At 35.6% G+C, this 12,467-nt stretch overlaps 1 protein-coding gene across 1 annotated transcript; it reads right to left on the bottom strand.

The window, feature by feature from the left end:
• Nucleotides 1–451: 451 nt before the first annotated feature.
• LOC109046546 (methylsterol monooxygenase 1) lies at nt 452–7,308 on the bottom strand. Its single transcript, XM_019064305.2, has 6 exons — nt 7,183–7,308; nt 4,098–4,386; nt 3,820–3,968; nt 3,538–3,664; nt 2,714–2,868; nt 452–1,285 (listed from the first exon to the last, which is right to left on the bottom strand). The coding sequence occupies exons 2-6, from the start codon at nt 4,350–4,352 to the stop codon at nt 1,096–1,098; spliced, it is 876 nt and encodes a 291-aa protein (XP_018919850.2). The 5' UTR covers nt 4,353–4,386; nt 7,183–7,308; the 3' UTR covers nt 452–1,095.
• Nucleotides 7,309–12,467: the final 5,159 nt, after the last annotated feature.

Below are 12,467 nucleotides of genomic sequence, written 5' to 3' on the forward strand. Positions count from 1 at the left end.
CAATGAAAAATGTCATGAAAGGTTCTGGAGAAATTTATGGTGTAGAAATAAACATTTTCTCTTTAAAATGTAGTGAAGTAAAAATAGTCAACAAAAATATGTATACTTGAGCAAAGTATAAAATAAACTGTAACTACAGTTAACAACAGTAACAATGTATTTGTACTTTGTCACTGTACATCTCTGTGGCCTTATGTACCTTCTATCCACCCCATATGATTCTTTACATACAGTAATATGTATATCCCACCTCATATGATGTGTTAAATATTGTAGTATGTATATTCTGTTCTGGGACTTTACCTACCCCATATGGCTCTTTACGCTGTAATATGACATTTGACTTGTATGTTGATCAATGATGGGGAATGTGAAACCATAATGAAAACACATTTTAGGATCCATGTTTGGGAGCTCTCACAGTTTAAATAGACCACAGCCGCAGTCAACATTTTTGTTAATTTGTTTTTATTAAGTTGCCTTTAAATGAACAAGCTAACAGTTCAATTAGCTTTCTCCCTTATGATCCATAAGTGTTTCTTAAAATCATTGTTCCCCCAAATCCTTTCCAAGGCACATCTATAAGCTATAGGTGGTCACTGTGGAAGTAACAAAATCTTTACAGAAACTGAGCAAAAAATCAGGAAAGGCAACAAAGCAAAAGAAAAAAAAAAGGCATTACAAAAATAATCTATAACATTCCATCTTTGTTTAGGTGAAAGTAAAGTGCTTTTTAGGAATAATGTCATTATTATTTGAAAGAGATGAATGTTTATAATTATTGAGAGCACAGAACACAGGCTGAAATTCTTTCATTCTTAACAGTCCAAACAGTCCTTAAGAGTACCATGATCAGTGGTCTAATGATAACTGCGGGGGGTGTTTTTTCTCTTTTCAAAGGCACATTGCTGTAAGACACTGGCATTGATTTGAATCCATTCAGTCCGATTTTAAATGCTTTACAGTGAGTGTGTCCAGCAGGAGGCGATGCAAAAGCATCGGACCAACCAAAGCCCACACAGGAGTCCAAGAGAGATAGATTGCTCTGGGTGATGGTGAAGCATCAGTGTATGCGATTGAGGGTATCTCTGTCAATCAGTCGCTCTTCACAGCTTTATGAAGCGAGTAATGTTTCTTATACTGGGAGTCAGTGTTGAAAAGTCTGTCCCACCAGGTGAACGTAGATCCATAGTTGCCCACAAAATTCATGTGGTGGAAGTCATGGAAACGAGCTCCAGCATAGAATGGAATCAAATGTAAGGGGTTCAGAGGAATGTCATAACCACTAAAGAGAGGACCAAAGAAATGAAACGTCAAAGAATGAAACAAATACTAAAAAAACAATTTAGTAGGACATACTGTCCACATAATATTTAGTTTGATTTTATAGAGAATTACAGTTACAGCCAAACTTGTGAATTAGAAAGTAGTGTCCACATACTTCTGGTGATGTGGTTTAATTGTGCACAGGCTATCAAATGAATACATTATCAATATAGTGCCCTCTAGTGTTGTAATAAGTTATTATAAATAGCATGACATGTTGATATTGTAAAATGTATTGTCCCAGACCATAGCACTGGTGTTAATTTTGTCAGCTATTTTATAATTAATCTTAGTCCTGTGTCAAATGCTCTTTTTAGATTTTAGCATATTTAGTCAACATTTTCGGGGGGGGGGGGGGGGGGGGGGGGGGGGGGGGGGGGGGGGGGGGTGTCAAATGCTCTTTTTAGATTTTAGCATATTTAGTCAACATTTTAATCCAGGTTTAGTCAATAAAACTCAAAATTGTAATTGTAATCATGACTATTGATTAATTAGTAATTTTTACTAATTAATTTACTAATTAATTTTTTAGTAATTTTCACCTATAAGCACAAATGAACAGAATGTCAACTCAAACATGATTTATTGTATTAATTTACTCAGTGACTCATTGATTTATTATATTATCAAATGAACACTCTCTACATTAAACTGCTAAAACTCAAAAGCTTCTCTTAAAATCTAAAACATTCAAATTCCTAATATTAATTCTAATATTTCCAAATTATGTTAATGTTTTTTCTTATAAAACAAGGAATACGACTTTATATTGTCACACTGAGGTTGCATATGTGCATTTATTCAGCAACCACAATCACAAACACTATAGTTGACATCCATATTTGGATTAATTATTATCAGTTAATTATTATTAGTCAATCACTGAGAAGCTTAGATTACAAATTTAGTCAAAGTGAACAGCACAATAGGCCATGTAAAGGAAAAAATGACTGGCTTTATTACACTTTCATATTAAATGTTAAATATTTCAGTATAGAATTTACATGTTTTCAGTGTTTTCAGATTATTGGCACCCTTTCCACATTGTAGAGAGAGTAAGTGCACATAGTTGCCAGGTTGCAAAAATTAAGTAAAACACATCACAGAAAATGTGTTCTTTTAATTAATTTAAACTTTTACAATCTGGCAACCTCAAGAATGAAAGCACCTGAAGACTTTTTAAAAACAGACAATATTTTTCTCCTGTTTTTCCTTAAGAACATAAAGGGTGATTTTGGTAGAGTTTCTCTTTTTTGTCAATAATATTGCATGCTTATATAGTTGCAATTAGTGTTTAATAATGTAGGCGTTGTCTCTTTTCAGCATAGTTTTCATTGATGAAATTAACACTACATTCACAAAATTGCAGTGTGTGTACTGAGCTCACCTGTGAACATCAATGGTTTCAAGAAGCCGGAAAGCGACCCAAGCCCAGAGCAAAACCATATGATTGCAGAAGACCATGATGCCGATGAAGAATCCAGCGCCCAGAATCAGAGTCTCAGCAGGGTGGGCATATTCTGCCTGCATGCCAAATGGAGCCTAACATACACAAAACGAAACAGATGACAGATCATCTATCATTATTAAGAAGAAAATTAAATAAACTTAACAATAAATAAACTACAAAATTACTAGGGGTTTAACAAAGCATGTTTCATTTTGAGACACGATAAAGTACAAAATAATAATTATTTCTAAGACATTTTTTAATAAGTTAACAAAATTACAGTAAGGTGCCACCAGAATAGAAATATTTATTACTTGGCTAAAATAGATTATGACACACATATTCTTGCACTCTGTCCCTGACTACATACATTTTATTTCTAATTTATTCATAATAATGAATAAACATGAAAGCTCAGTTGCATGAGCTTCTGTGTTTACTATATATTAGCACTCTTTGTATGTAAATTGTTCACTGTAAATATGTAAATAAAAGCCTAAATAGAATGTTCATTTTTGGGTGAACTCTATACAATACATATTGTCACAATCCATGATAAATATTGTTGCAATTAAGTATTGTGATATATACTGTGACACAATATGTTGTTACACATTTATATTTTAAAATATAAAACCAACATAAAAATATATAATAGTACAAACTCACCAAAAAATTATCTTTAAGTCTGTCTTGGCTATCATATAGTTTCCCTTTATCTGCACACTGTGTGTGTCTTTGTGAGACTGCGAGTAACTTACAGTGAAGTCATGATGGACTTTATGAATGTATTTGTAGATTCTGCGATGATGTAGGGCTCGGTGGAGGAAGTAATGCCACGTGTCTTCAATAACTGCACAACCAAAACACTGGGCCAATATAAAGGGCCTGAGATGGTGAAAAAGATTATTTAAAAAAATTAAAACAAGGCCTACTGGCTTCTAAAGAAGCCACAGTACAACCTCAGGATTCTGACTGCAACTTCATAGACCTACTGTGTTTTTTTTTTAAACTTCAGTCATAAATGTGAGAGGTGCTCTCACCAGCGAGGCATGGAGTCCCAGTCATAAGGAATGCTGAAGAACTCAGTAAAGTAATACGTCCCGCAGATGAGCGGTAGCTGGATACAGAAGTGATTAAACAGCAGCATCTTAAAGCACTTCCACTGTTTCTCCCATGTCTCTGGTTTATCCTGCAAGCACATTGACAAAAACATATATAAGGAGTTAATAATTATTTTCTATTTTTAACAACAAAAAAACTATAAATATTCAAATTAAAATAGTAACATATGAAAAAAAAATCCCTTGATTCCACATACTGGTTGGATCTTATACTTCTGCATGAAAGGGAGGAATTGAAAGATAAATCCAGGTAGACAGAACAGGAAATAGATCAGTTCGTGGACGATGAGGGAGCCCCAGGTGGCGATCTGGAATTTGCTATAGTTCTGCAGCATGTAATTCCATGCATGCTTCAGAGGTTCCTGTAGTGGATTTTCTGGAAGAAATGAATCCACAAACTCCACCGCCAGATACGCTGAAGACAGAATGTTGGCTGTGCCGTTCACCTCCATGGCAGCGAGTCAGTGGGACTCTCCAAATGAGTAACTGTACAAACAAATGACATGAAGTCTAGTGAGGCTCAGTTATCTCAAAGTGAAGCTTGCCTGAAGGACAGGTAGTTAATATGGAACTGCATCATATAAGGACAGTGTCATATGAACATGAGATCAAATGACATGAAGTCTAGTGAGGCTCTCTGACAGAGAATCAAAGTCTTATTATTATTAAATAGGTATAATAATATTTTGGTAGCCACACAAAATCAGCTGGTCTGGTTGCAAACCATAATCATAATTACACAAATGCTTAAACATAACAAAGACACTATAGTTGGTTAGTTTTTTAATATATACAGGTGCATCTCAAAAAATTAGAATATCGTGAAAAAGTTCTTTTTTTGTAACATTTCAAAAAGTGAAACGTTCATATATTCTAGATTAATTACATGTAAAGTAAACCATTTCAAAAGTGTTTTTTGTTGTTGTTTTAATTTTGATGATTAGAGCTTACAGCAAATGAAAGTCAAAAATCCAGTATCTCAAAATATTAGAATATTTACATTTGAATTTCATTAAATGTCCATCCCTACAGTATAAATTCTGGGTATCTCTTGTTCTTTGAAACCAGAATAATGGGGAAGACTGCTGATTTGGCAGTGGTCCAGAAGACAATCAGTGACACCTTCCACAAAGAGGGTAAGTCACAGAAGGTCATTACTGAAAGGGGTGGCTGTTCACAGAGTGCTTTAGCAAAGCATATTAAATGCAAAGTTGACTGGGAAGGAAGAAATTGGGTAGGAAAAGGTGAACAAGCAACAGGGATGACCGCAAGCTTGAGAACACTGTCAAGGAAAGCTAATTCAAACACTTGGGAGAGCTTCACAAGGAGTGGACTGAAACTGGAGTCAACTGGATGCCCAGACGTCTTCAGGAAAATGGCTACCAAGCCACTTCTGAAACAGAAAACAACATCAGACGCATCTTACTTGGACCTAGGAGAAAAAGAACTGGACTGTTGCTCAGTGGTCCAAAGTCCTCTTTTCAGATAAAAGTATATTTTTGCATTTTCATTTCACTTCATTTGAAAATCAAGGTCTGGAGTCTGGAAGAAGACTGGAGAGGTACAGAATCCAAGCTGATTGAAGTCCAGTGTGAAGTTTTCTGAAGTCAGAGATGATTTGGGGTGCCGTGACGTCTGCTGGTGTTTGTCCATTGTGTTTTATCAAGTCCAAAAGTCAATGCAGCCATCTACCAGGAGATTTTTGGAGCACTTTATGCTTCCATCTGCTGACAAGCTTTATGGAGATGCTGATTTCCTTTTCCAGCAGGACTTTAGCACCTGCCAACAGTACCAAAACCACTTCCAAGTGGTTTGCTGACCATGATATTACTGGCTTGATTGGCCAGCAAACATGCTTGACCTGAACCCTATACTGAATCTATGGCATATTTTAAGAGAAAGATGAGAAACAGTGGATCCAACAATCCAGACATGCTGAAGGCGCAATAGTGCCTCAGCAGTGCCACAGGCTGATCACTTCCATGCCACACCTCACTGATGCTGGAGTTTGTGTTAAAGGAGCCCCGACCAAGTATTGAGCGCATAAATTAACATACTTTAAAGAACTTGAGCTTTTCTGTTTTGCAAATCCTTTTTTGATTGATCTTAGGAGATATTCTAATATTTTGAGATACTGGATTTTTGACTTTCATGAGCTGTAAAATCTAATCATCAAAATTAAAACAAACTTTTGAAATGTTTTATTTTACATGTAATGAATCTAGAATATATGAAAGTTTCACTTTTTGAAATAAATTAACAAAAAAAAAAAAACTTTTTCACGATATTCACATTTTTTGAGATGCACCTGTATATTACTGCATAATATTTGTTGTAGTTGCATAACCATAAATAATCAAATATACAAATCTTAAATATTCAAATATACATCAGAGAGTAATTTTTTTTTTATTTTTGTTCTATTTTTTTTTGTATATTTATTTGTTTTAGATGTATATTTGCACTTTACAAATTGTTTACATATATTTGGACATGTATTTGTACATTAACAAAGTTTACTGTTTACAGTTACTCATGTATATTCATTCAGAAGTTTTACAAGATCTATTTACTTGGCCTATATATATATATATATATATATATTTGGACATGTATTTGTACATTAACTGTGTGTGTGTGTGTGTGCGTGTGTGTGTGTGCGCTGCTACCTTCATACAAAAATCTGTTTTATATTGCACTGACTGTGGATATTTTTACTTTTATAAAAACATCTATAGTGCATTGACAATATAAACACTCGATGAGAGAGAAGAGAAATGGTATTTCGATTCCTCTGTATGTCTGTACATTTGGTGCCATTGACAAATAAAAAAACCTTGAACCTTGAACATAGCAAAATCAGCTGGTCTGGCTGCATAACCATAAATAATTAAATATACAAATAATTAAATATAACTGAGACACTATAATTGTGATTTTTTTTCTTCATATTCCTGCATGATTTTTATTCATAAAATCAGCTGGTCTGGTTGCAAATATATCAAATATACAAATGCTTAAATATAGTATGTTTACTAAATTTACAAATACTTAAATGTTTAATAAATACTGAAATGGATTATTTTATTCATACAATAAATGCACTGTGTAGTACAACAGTAATATTTACCTTCTCGCGTGTTTACACTATTCTGCAACTCTAACTAAATAGGGCAAGTAAAAAGCGCAAGTATTTCTCAATCTAACCTTTCTAAAATAACACAACAGCAATTATCTTAATGTAAAAGTCTGCATTTCTGCACGGACGGCTTGTCGACTCACCTGTGAGAAGCTCTTCTACCTGCGCTAGCAGCACGGTCGCTTTTAATGTCATAGAACTTCACATAGGACCACTGGCTGAGACAAGAGGATACGATGTGTGAGGCCAGAGGCTGGGCGCTGATTGGCTGTGGCAAGAAGGAGATTGACGTATGCGGGCAGAGGCCTCGGACTGATTGGATGAGGGAATGAACTGACGATAGTGAGACCTCGAGTTTCTGCAGCACCAGCCAATCAGAACCGCGCCTGTCTTTCATAATCTATCAACCTGCGCTGACTGGGCTGCATGCACATCCAAGCAATGAGGAGCTCTATTAAGTCAGGGGGTTTCAGTCTTTTAGGTGCTACGGACCCCCAAATATGATCATCGTCATCAGAGAGACCCCCATTCTAAAATGTAAAAGACAACTATATAGCTTCCTATATAAAGAATTAAAATAGTGTAAAAAGTATATTATAAATATATCTAAAATATTATTTGGATAATATTAAGTTAAATTAAGTTTTTTCCTTCTCACTATAGTTCTGTACAGTTATAGTGCTGTATTTATCGTTGTATTTATTTACTTATGCATTTCTTAATTATGTTTTTTTATTTTACTGTTTTTGTTTTTTTCTTTTTTTTTTATATTTTTTTTTTTTAATGTAAATGTCAACTATTATTTGGAAAAATTTAGCTTCCCTTAAAGGGGTCATATGATGTTGCTAAAAAGAACATTATTTTGTGTATTTGGGGTAATGCAATGTGTTTATGCTATTTAAGGTTAAAAAACACATTATTTTCCACATACTGTACATTATTGTTTCTCCTCTATGCCCCGCGTTCTGAAACGCTTCGATTTTTACAAGGCTCATCTCTCTGAAAATCGAGGTGTGCTGTGATTGGCCAGCTATCCAGTGTGTTGTGATTGGCCAAATGCCTCAAGCGTGTGATGGAAATGTTACGCCTCTTAACACTGTGATTCCTTGTCCAGCCGGAGCAACGAGACAAAAACATAAAACCCATTACAAACGTGATATTAACATGATTTCTAGTCATGTTTTCTTTTGGAAGGCCAAACAAAGTAGTTTTGCTTTCTCAACAAAACCGCGTCACACACATGGCCTTGAGTGAGCCGTGGTCTAACATAAGAGTGAGCCATGGCTGGCTTGAATGAGCAGAGGCGGGCGGCTTGAGAACGGTGCGGCAGGCAGATTCTACGAAGGAGCGTACCTTGTGCTAGCAGCAACCACATGTGACGACCCCGGACTGGACTCCACTTTGTCCACGGTGAAAGCCGATTCAGCAATCCACAGTGCAAAGTTGATGTATTTCCTCAGCGACCAGCATGGATCAGCTCCAGGCATGACAGAGCAGATATCGTCCTCTTTTGGAAGGCCAAACAAAGTAGTTTAGCTTTCACAGTGAAACACACAGCGTCTATACGACATGGCAGCGCATCATATGACCCCTTTAAGTAGTAGTGTACTTTTACACTACTGTATTTCTTTAAGTAGTAGTGTATATATCTAATATATATATATATATATATATATATATATACACCACACACACACAACATACAGGTGCTGGTCATATAATTAGAATATCATCAAAAAGGTGGTTTATTTCATTAATTCCATTCAAAAAGTGAAACTTGTATATTATATTCATTCATTACACACAGACTGATATTTTTCAAATGTTTATTTCTTTAATTTTGATGATTATAACTGACAACTAAGGAAAATCCAAAATTCAGTATCTCAGAAAATTAGAATATAACTTAAGACCAATACAAAGAAAGGATTTTTAGAAATCTTGGCCAACCAAAAAGTATAAAAATGAAAAGTATGAGCATGTACAGCACTCAATATTTAGTTGGGGCTCCTTTTGCCTGAATTACTGCAGCAATGTGGGCGTGGCATGGAGTCGATCAGTCTGTAGCACTGCTCAGGTGTTATGAGAGCCCAGGTTGCTCTGATAGTGGCCTTTCAGGTCTTCTGCATTCTTGGGTCTGGGTACAATCGCATCATCTTCCTCTTCCCAATACCCCATAGACTTTCTATGGGGTTAAGGTCAGGCGAGTTTGCTGGCCAATTAAGAACAGGGATACCATGGTCCTTTAACCAGGTACTGGAAGCTTTGGCACTGTGTGCAAGTCCTGTTGGAAAATGAAATCTGCATCTCCATAAAGTTGGTCAGCAGCAGGAAGCATGAAGTGCTCTAAAACTTCCTGGTATACGGCTGTGTTGACCTTGGACCTCAGAAAACACAGTGGACCAACACCAGCTGATGACATGGCACCGCAAACCATCACTGACTGTGGAAACTTTACACTGGACCTCAAACAATGTGGATTGTGTGCCTCTCCTCTCTTCCTCCAGACTCTGGGACCCTGATATTCAAAGGAAATGCAAAATTTACTTTCATCAGAGAACATAACTTTGGACTACTCAGCAGCAGTCCAGTCCTTTTTGAAGCGAGATGCTTCTGACGCGGTCTGTTGTTCAAGAGTGGCTTGACACAAGGAATGTGACAGCTGAAACCCATGTCTTGCATACATCTTTGTGTAGTGGTTCTTGAAGCACTGACTCCAGCTGCAGTCCACTCTTTGTGAATCTCCCCCACATTTTTGAATGGGTTTTCTTTCACAATCCTCTCCAGGTTGCGGTTGTCCCTATTGCTTGTACACTTTTTTCTATCACATCTTTTCCTTCCCTTCGCCTCTCTATTAATGTGCTTGGACACAGAGCTCTGTGAACAGCCAGCCTCTTTTGCAATGACCTTTTTGTGTCTTGCCCTCCTTGTGCAAGGTGTCTATGGTTGTCTTTTGGACAACTGTCAATTCAGCAGTCTTCCCCATGATTGTGTAGCCTGCAGAACTAGCCTGAGAGACCATTTAAAGGCCTTTGCAGATGTTTTTAGTTAATTAGCTGATTAGAGTGTGGCACCAGGTGTCTTCAGTATTGAACCTTTTCACAATATTCTAACTTTCTGAGATACAGAATTTGGGATTTTCCTTAGTTGTCATTTATAAATATCAAAATTAAAGAAATAAACATTTGAAATATATCAGTCTGTGTGTAATGAATAAATATAATATACCAAGTTTCAGTTTTGAATGGAATTAGTGAAATAAATCAACTTTTTGATGATATTGTAATTATATGACCAGCACCTGTATGTATGTATGTATAGTGAATATATATATATATATTAATATATATATATATATATATAATATATATATAATATTAATCTCATTTTATTTATAATTTTTTTTTTTACAACTTGCCTAATAATTGTGCACAGTGTACTAATATTTATTTATTTGTTTTAATTCAAGTTATTTATATATTATGCCTGTTGATTTTTAATTATTTTTTTGTATCTATTTGCATTCATGGCATTATTTTTGTTCATTTATTTTAACCTTAATCTTTTACATTTTTTTTCAACATTTTTTTTCTAAAGGTGGTGTGTTAATAGTGGTGTATTTAAACATGATCGTCTCTCGCTCTCATTTCCTCTGCATTATTTAGTACCAAATACAGGACATGCATAATTTATCAAGATATATTTTAAGTAAAAAAAATTCACAGGTATTTCACACATTACTCTCACAATATTATATTGTATTGTGCTTCATGCAATCACAGACTCTCACCAGCATACACACACAATCTTAACATTAGGTGTTATTTACTAGAAGCATGTTTATTATTAATGATATAAAACAAGTTATGAAACTTCAAGAACACAACATTCCTCATGACAGACAATTAATAATACACTGTTATATATATTATATATATTATATATATATATATAATATATATATATATATATATATATATATATATATATATATATATTCATTAATAGCCTCGGTGACATTAGTTAAAGTGAGATAAATACTAAACAGCAAGAGCAGAATAGAGAAAGCCATTAAAGTTACAGAAAACAAAGACAGAAAAAAGAGAGTGAAGAGGAAGAGAACAAAAAGAGAGAAAAGAAAGAAAGATTTCTATAAGAAGTAGTACCTTTATACCTTTTCAGTGTTCAATACTGCTAGTACAGAGAGCACGTCACGTTGTTTAGTGAGCACAGCAGTAGTTTAAAGATGGCACACAAACATCAGTATTTAGAACCATGCAAAGCGGTTTAATACCCAAGCAACCAGCATCAGTCCACAGCATCGTGCATGCCGAAGCATTCAAGTTAACGTTTCAAATGTCAAAGATCGCAATTCTCCAACAATCAGACCACAAGAAAAAAGCCAGAGGATATTTTAAAAGAAAAAGAAACAACAACAGACAGTTCAAACTTTAAGACTTCAAATGTGGTTTGGCAAACAAACTGCAAAATGTAAAAGTTTGTTTGTCTTCAATAGAGACCCTTCTCGCATATAAGCAAGCACAGGTTCAGCTCTAACCATAAAACGGAATTCACATCATCATCATCCAATCTTCATAATGAAGATGGAGTCCAGTGACTTCATAAACAACCTTCCAAGAGGCAACAAAGTGCTGGTCCTAAACTAGACACATTTTCCCTCAAGCTTTATTCGAATAAGCAATAATCACCAAGAGGCTCCTTCAGATCAAAAGATCAAGGAGCAAAAATCGCTGGCCATCCCCTCGGCTCAAACGCAGGAACGCTTTGTACACGCCGCAAATGCACCAGTCTTTTCTCAGAGTGTTTCGATTCTGCTTCGTCAGTGCTCCTCAAAGTGCAATTAACATCATCATTGACTACTCTCAAACAAGAGAAACAGAAAGAAAAGAGAGATACAGAGTGTGTAAGTGTATATACTAGAGACAAAAAGAGGTAGTGTGTGAATGCTTGTAGTTACGTATCTGAATGAGTGTGTGGATGTGTGTGTGTGTGTGTGAGAGAGAGAGAGAGAGATACAGACAGAGAGAGAGAGAGAGAGAGAGAGAGAGCAGTATTCTCCAGGCCATGTCCATGGTGAAGCAGTTCCAGGATGAAGCCTCAGCCGTGGTAAGAGCTTCAGTGTGAGCGAATTCTCTGCTGTACGTCAGCTTCAGCTCTAGTGTTCAACAACTCCACAGCTGCTCAGAGAGGCTTCTCAATGACAGTCACGCCTGCAAAATGGACAAATATTAGCTTGGATGATATAACACAACATTTGTGTATTCTGAACAACAGGTCCTATGTGGTATAAATTCCACTACACTACACAACCACTAGATGGAGCTCTTTCCCACAGTATGCTCTCTTTTTGGATTTTTCTGTTAATATTTGATCCATTCCATAAAAGAATTTTAATTAAGCACAGTTA

The sequence above is a fragment of the Cyprinus carpio genome, chromosome B1 (genome assembly GCF_018340385.1).
Source record: "Cyprinus carpio isolate SPL01 chromosome B1, ASM1834038v1, whole genome shotgun sequence".
Lineage (NCBI taxonomy): Eukaryota > Metazoa > Chordata > Actinopteri > Cypriniformes > Cyprinidae > Cyprinus > Cyprinus carpio.

Bases quoted from the DNA above. Each gene is read 5' to 3' on its own strand.
- LOC109046546 (XM_019064305.2), bottom strand. From the start codon at position 4,352: ATGGAGGTGAACGGCACAGCCAACATTCTGTCTTCAGCGTATCTGGCG. The intron at 3,969-4,097 runs GTATGTGGAATC...ATGTGCTTGCAG, and splicing joins AGAAGTATAAGATCCAACCA to GATAAACCAGAGACATGGGA. The intron at 3,665-3,819 runs GTGAGAGCACCT...TCACCATCTCAG, and splicing joins TGGGACTCCATGCCTCGCTG to GCCCTTTATATTGGCCCAGT.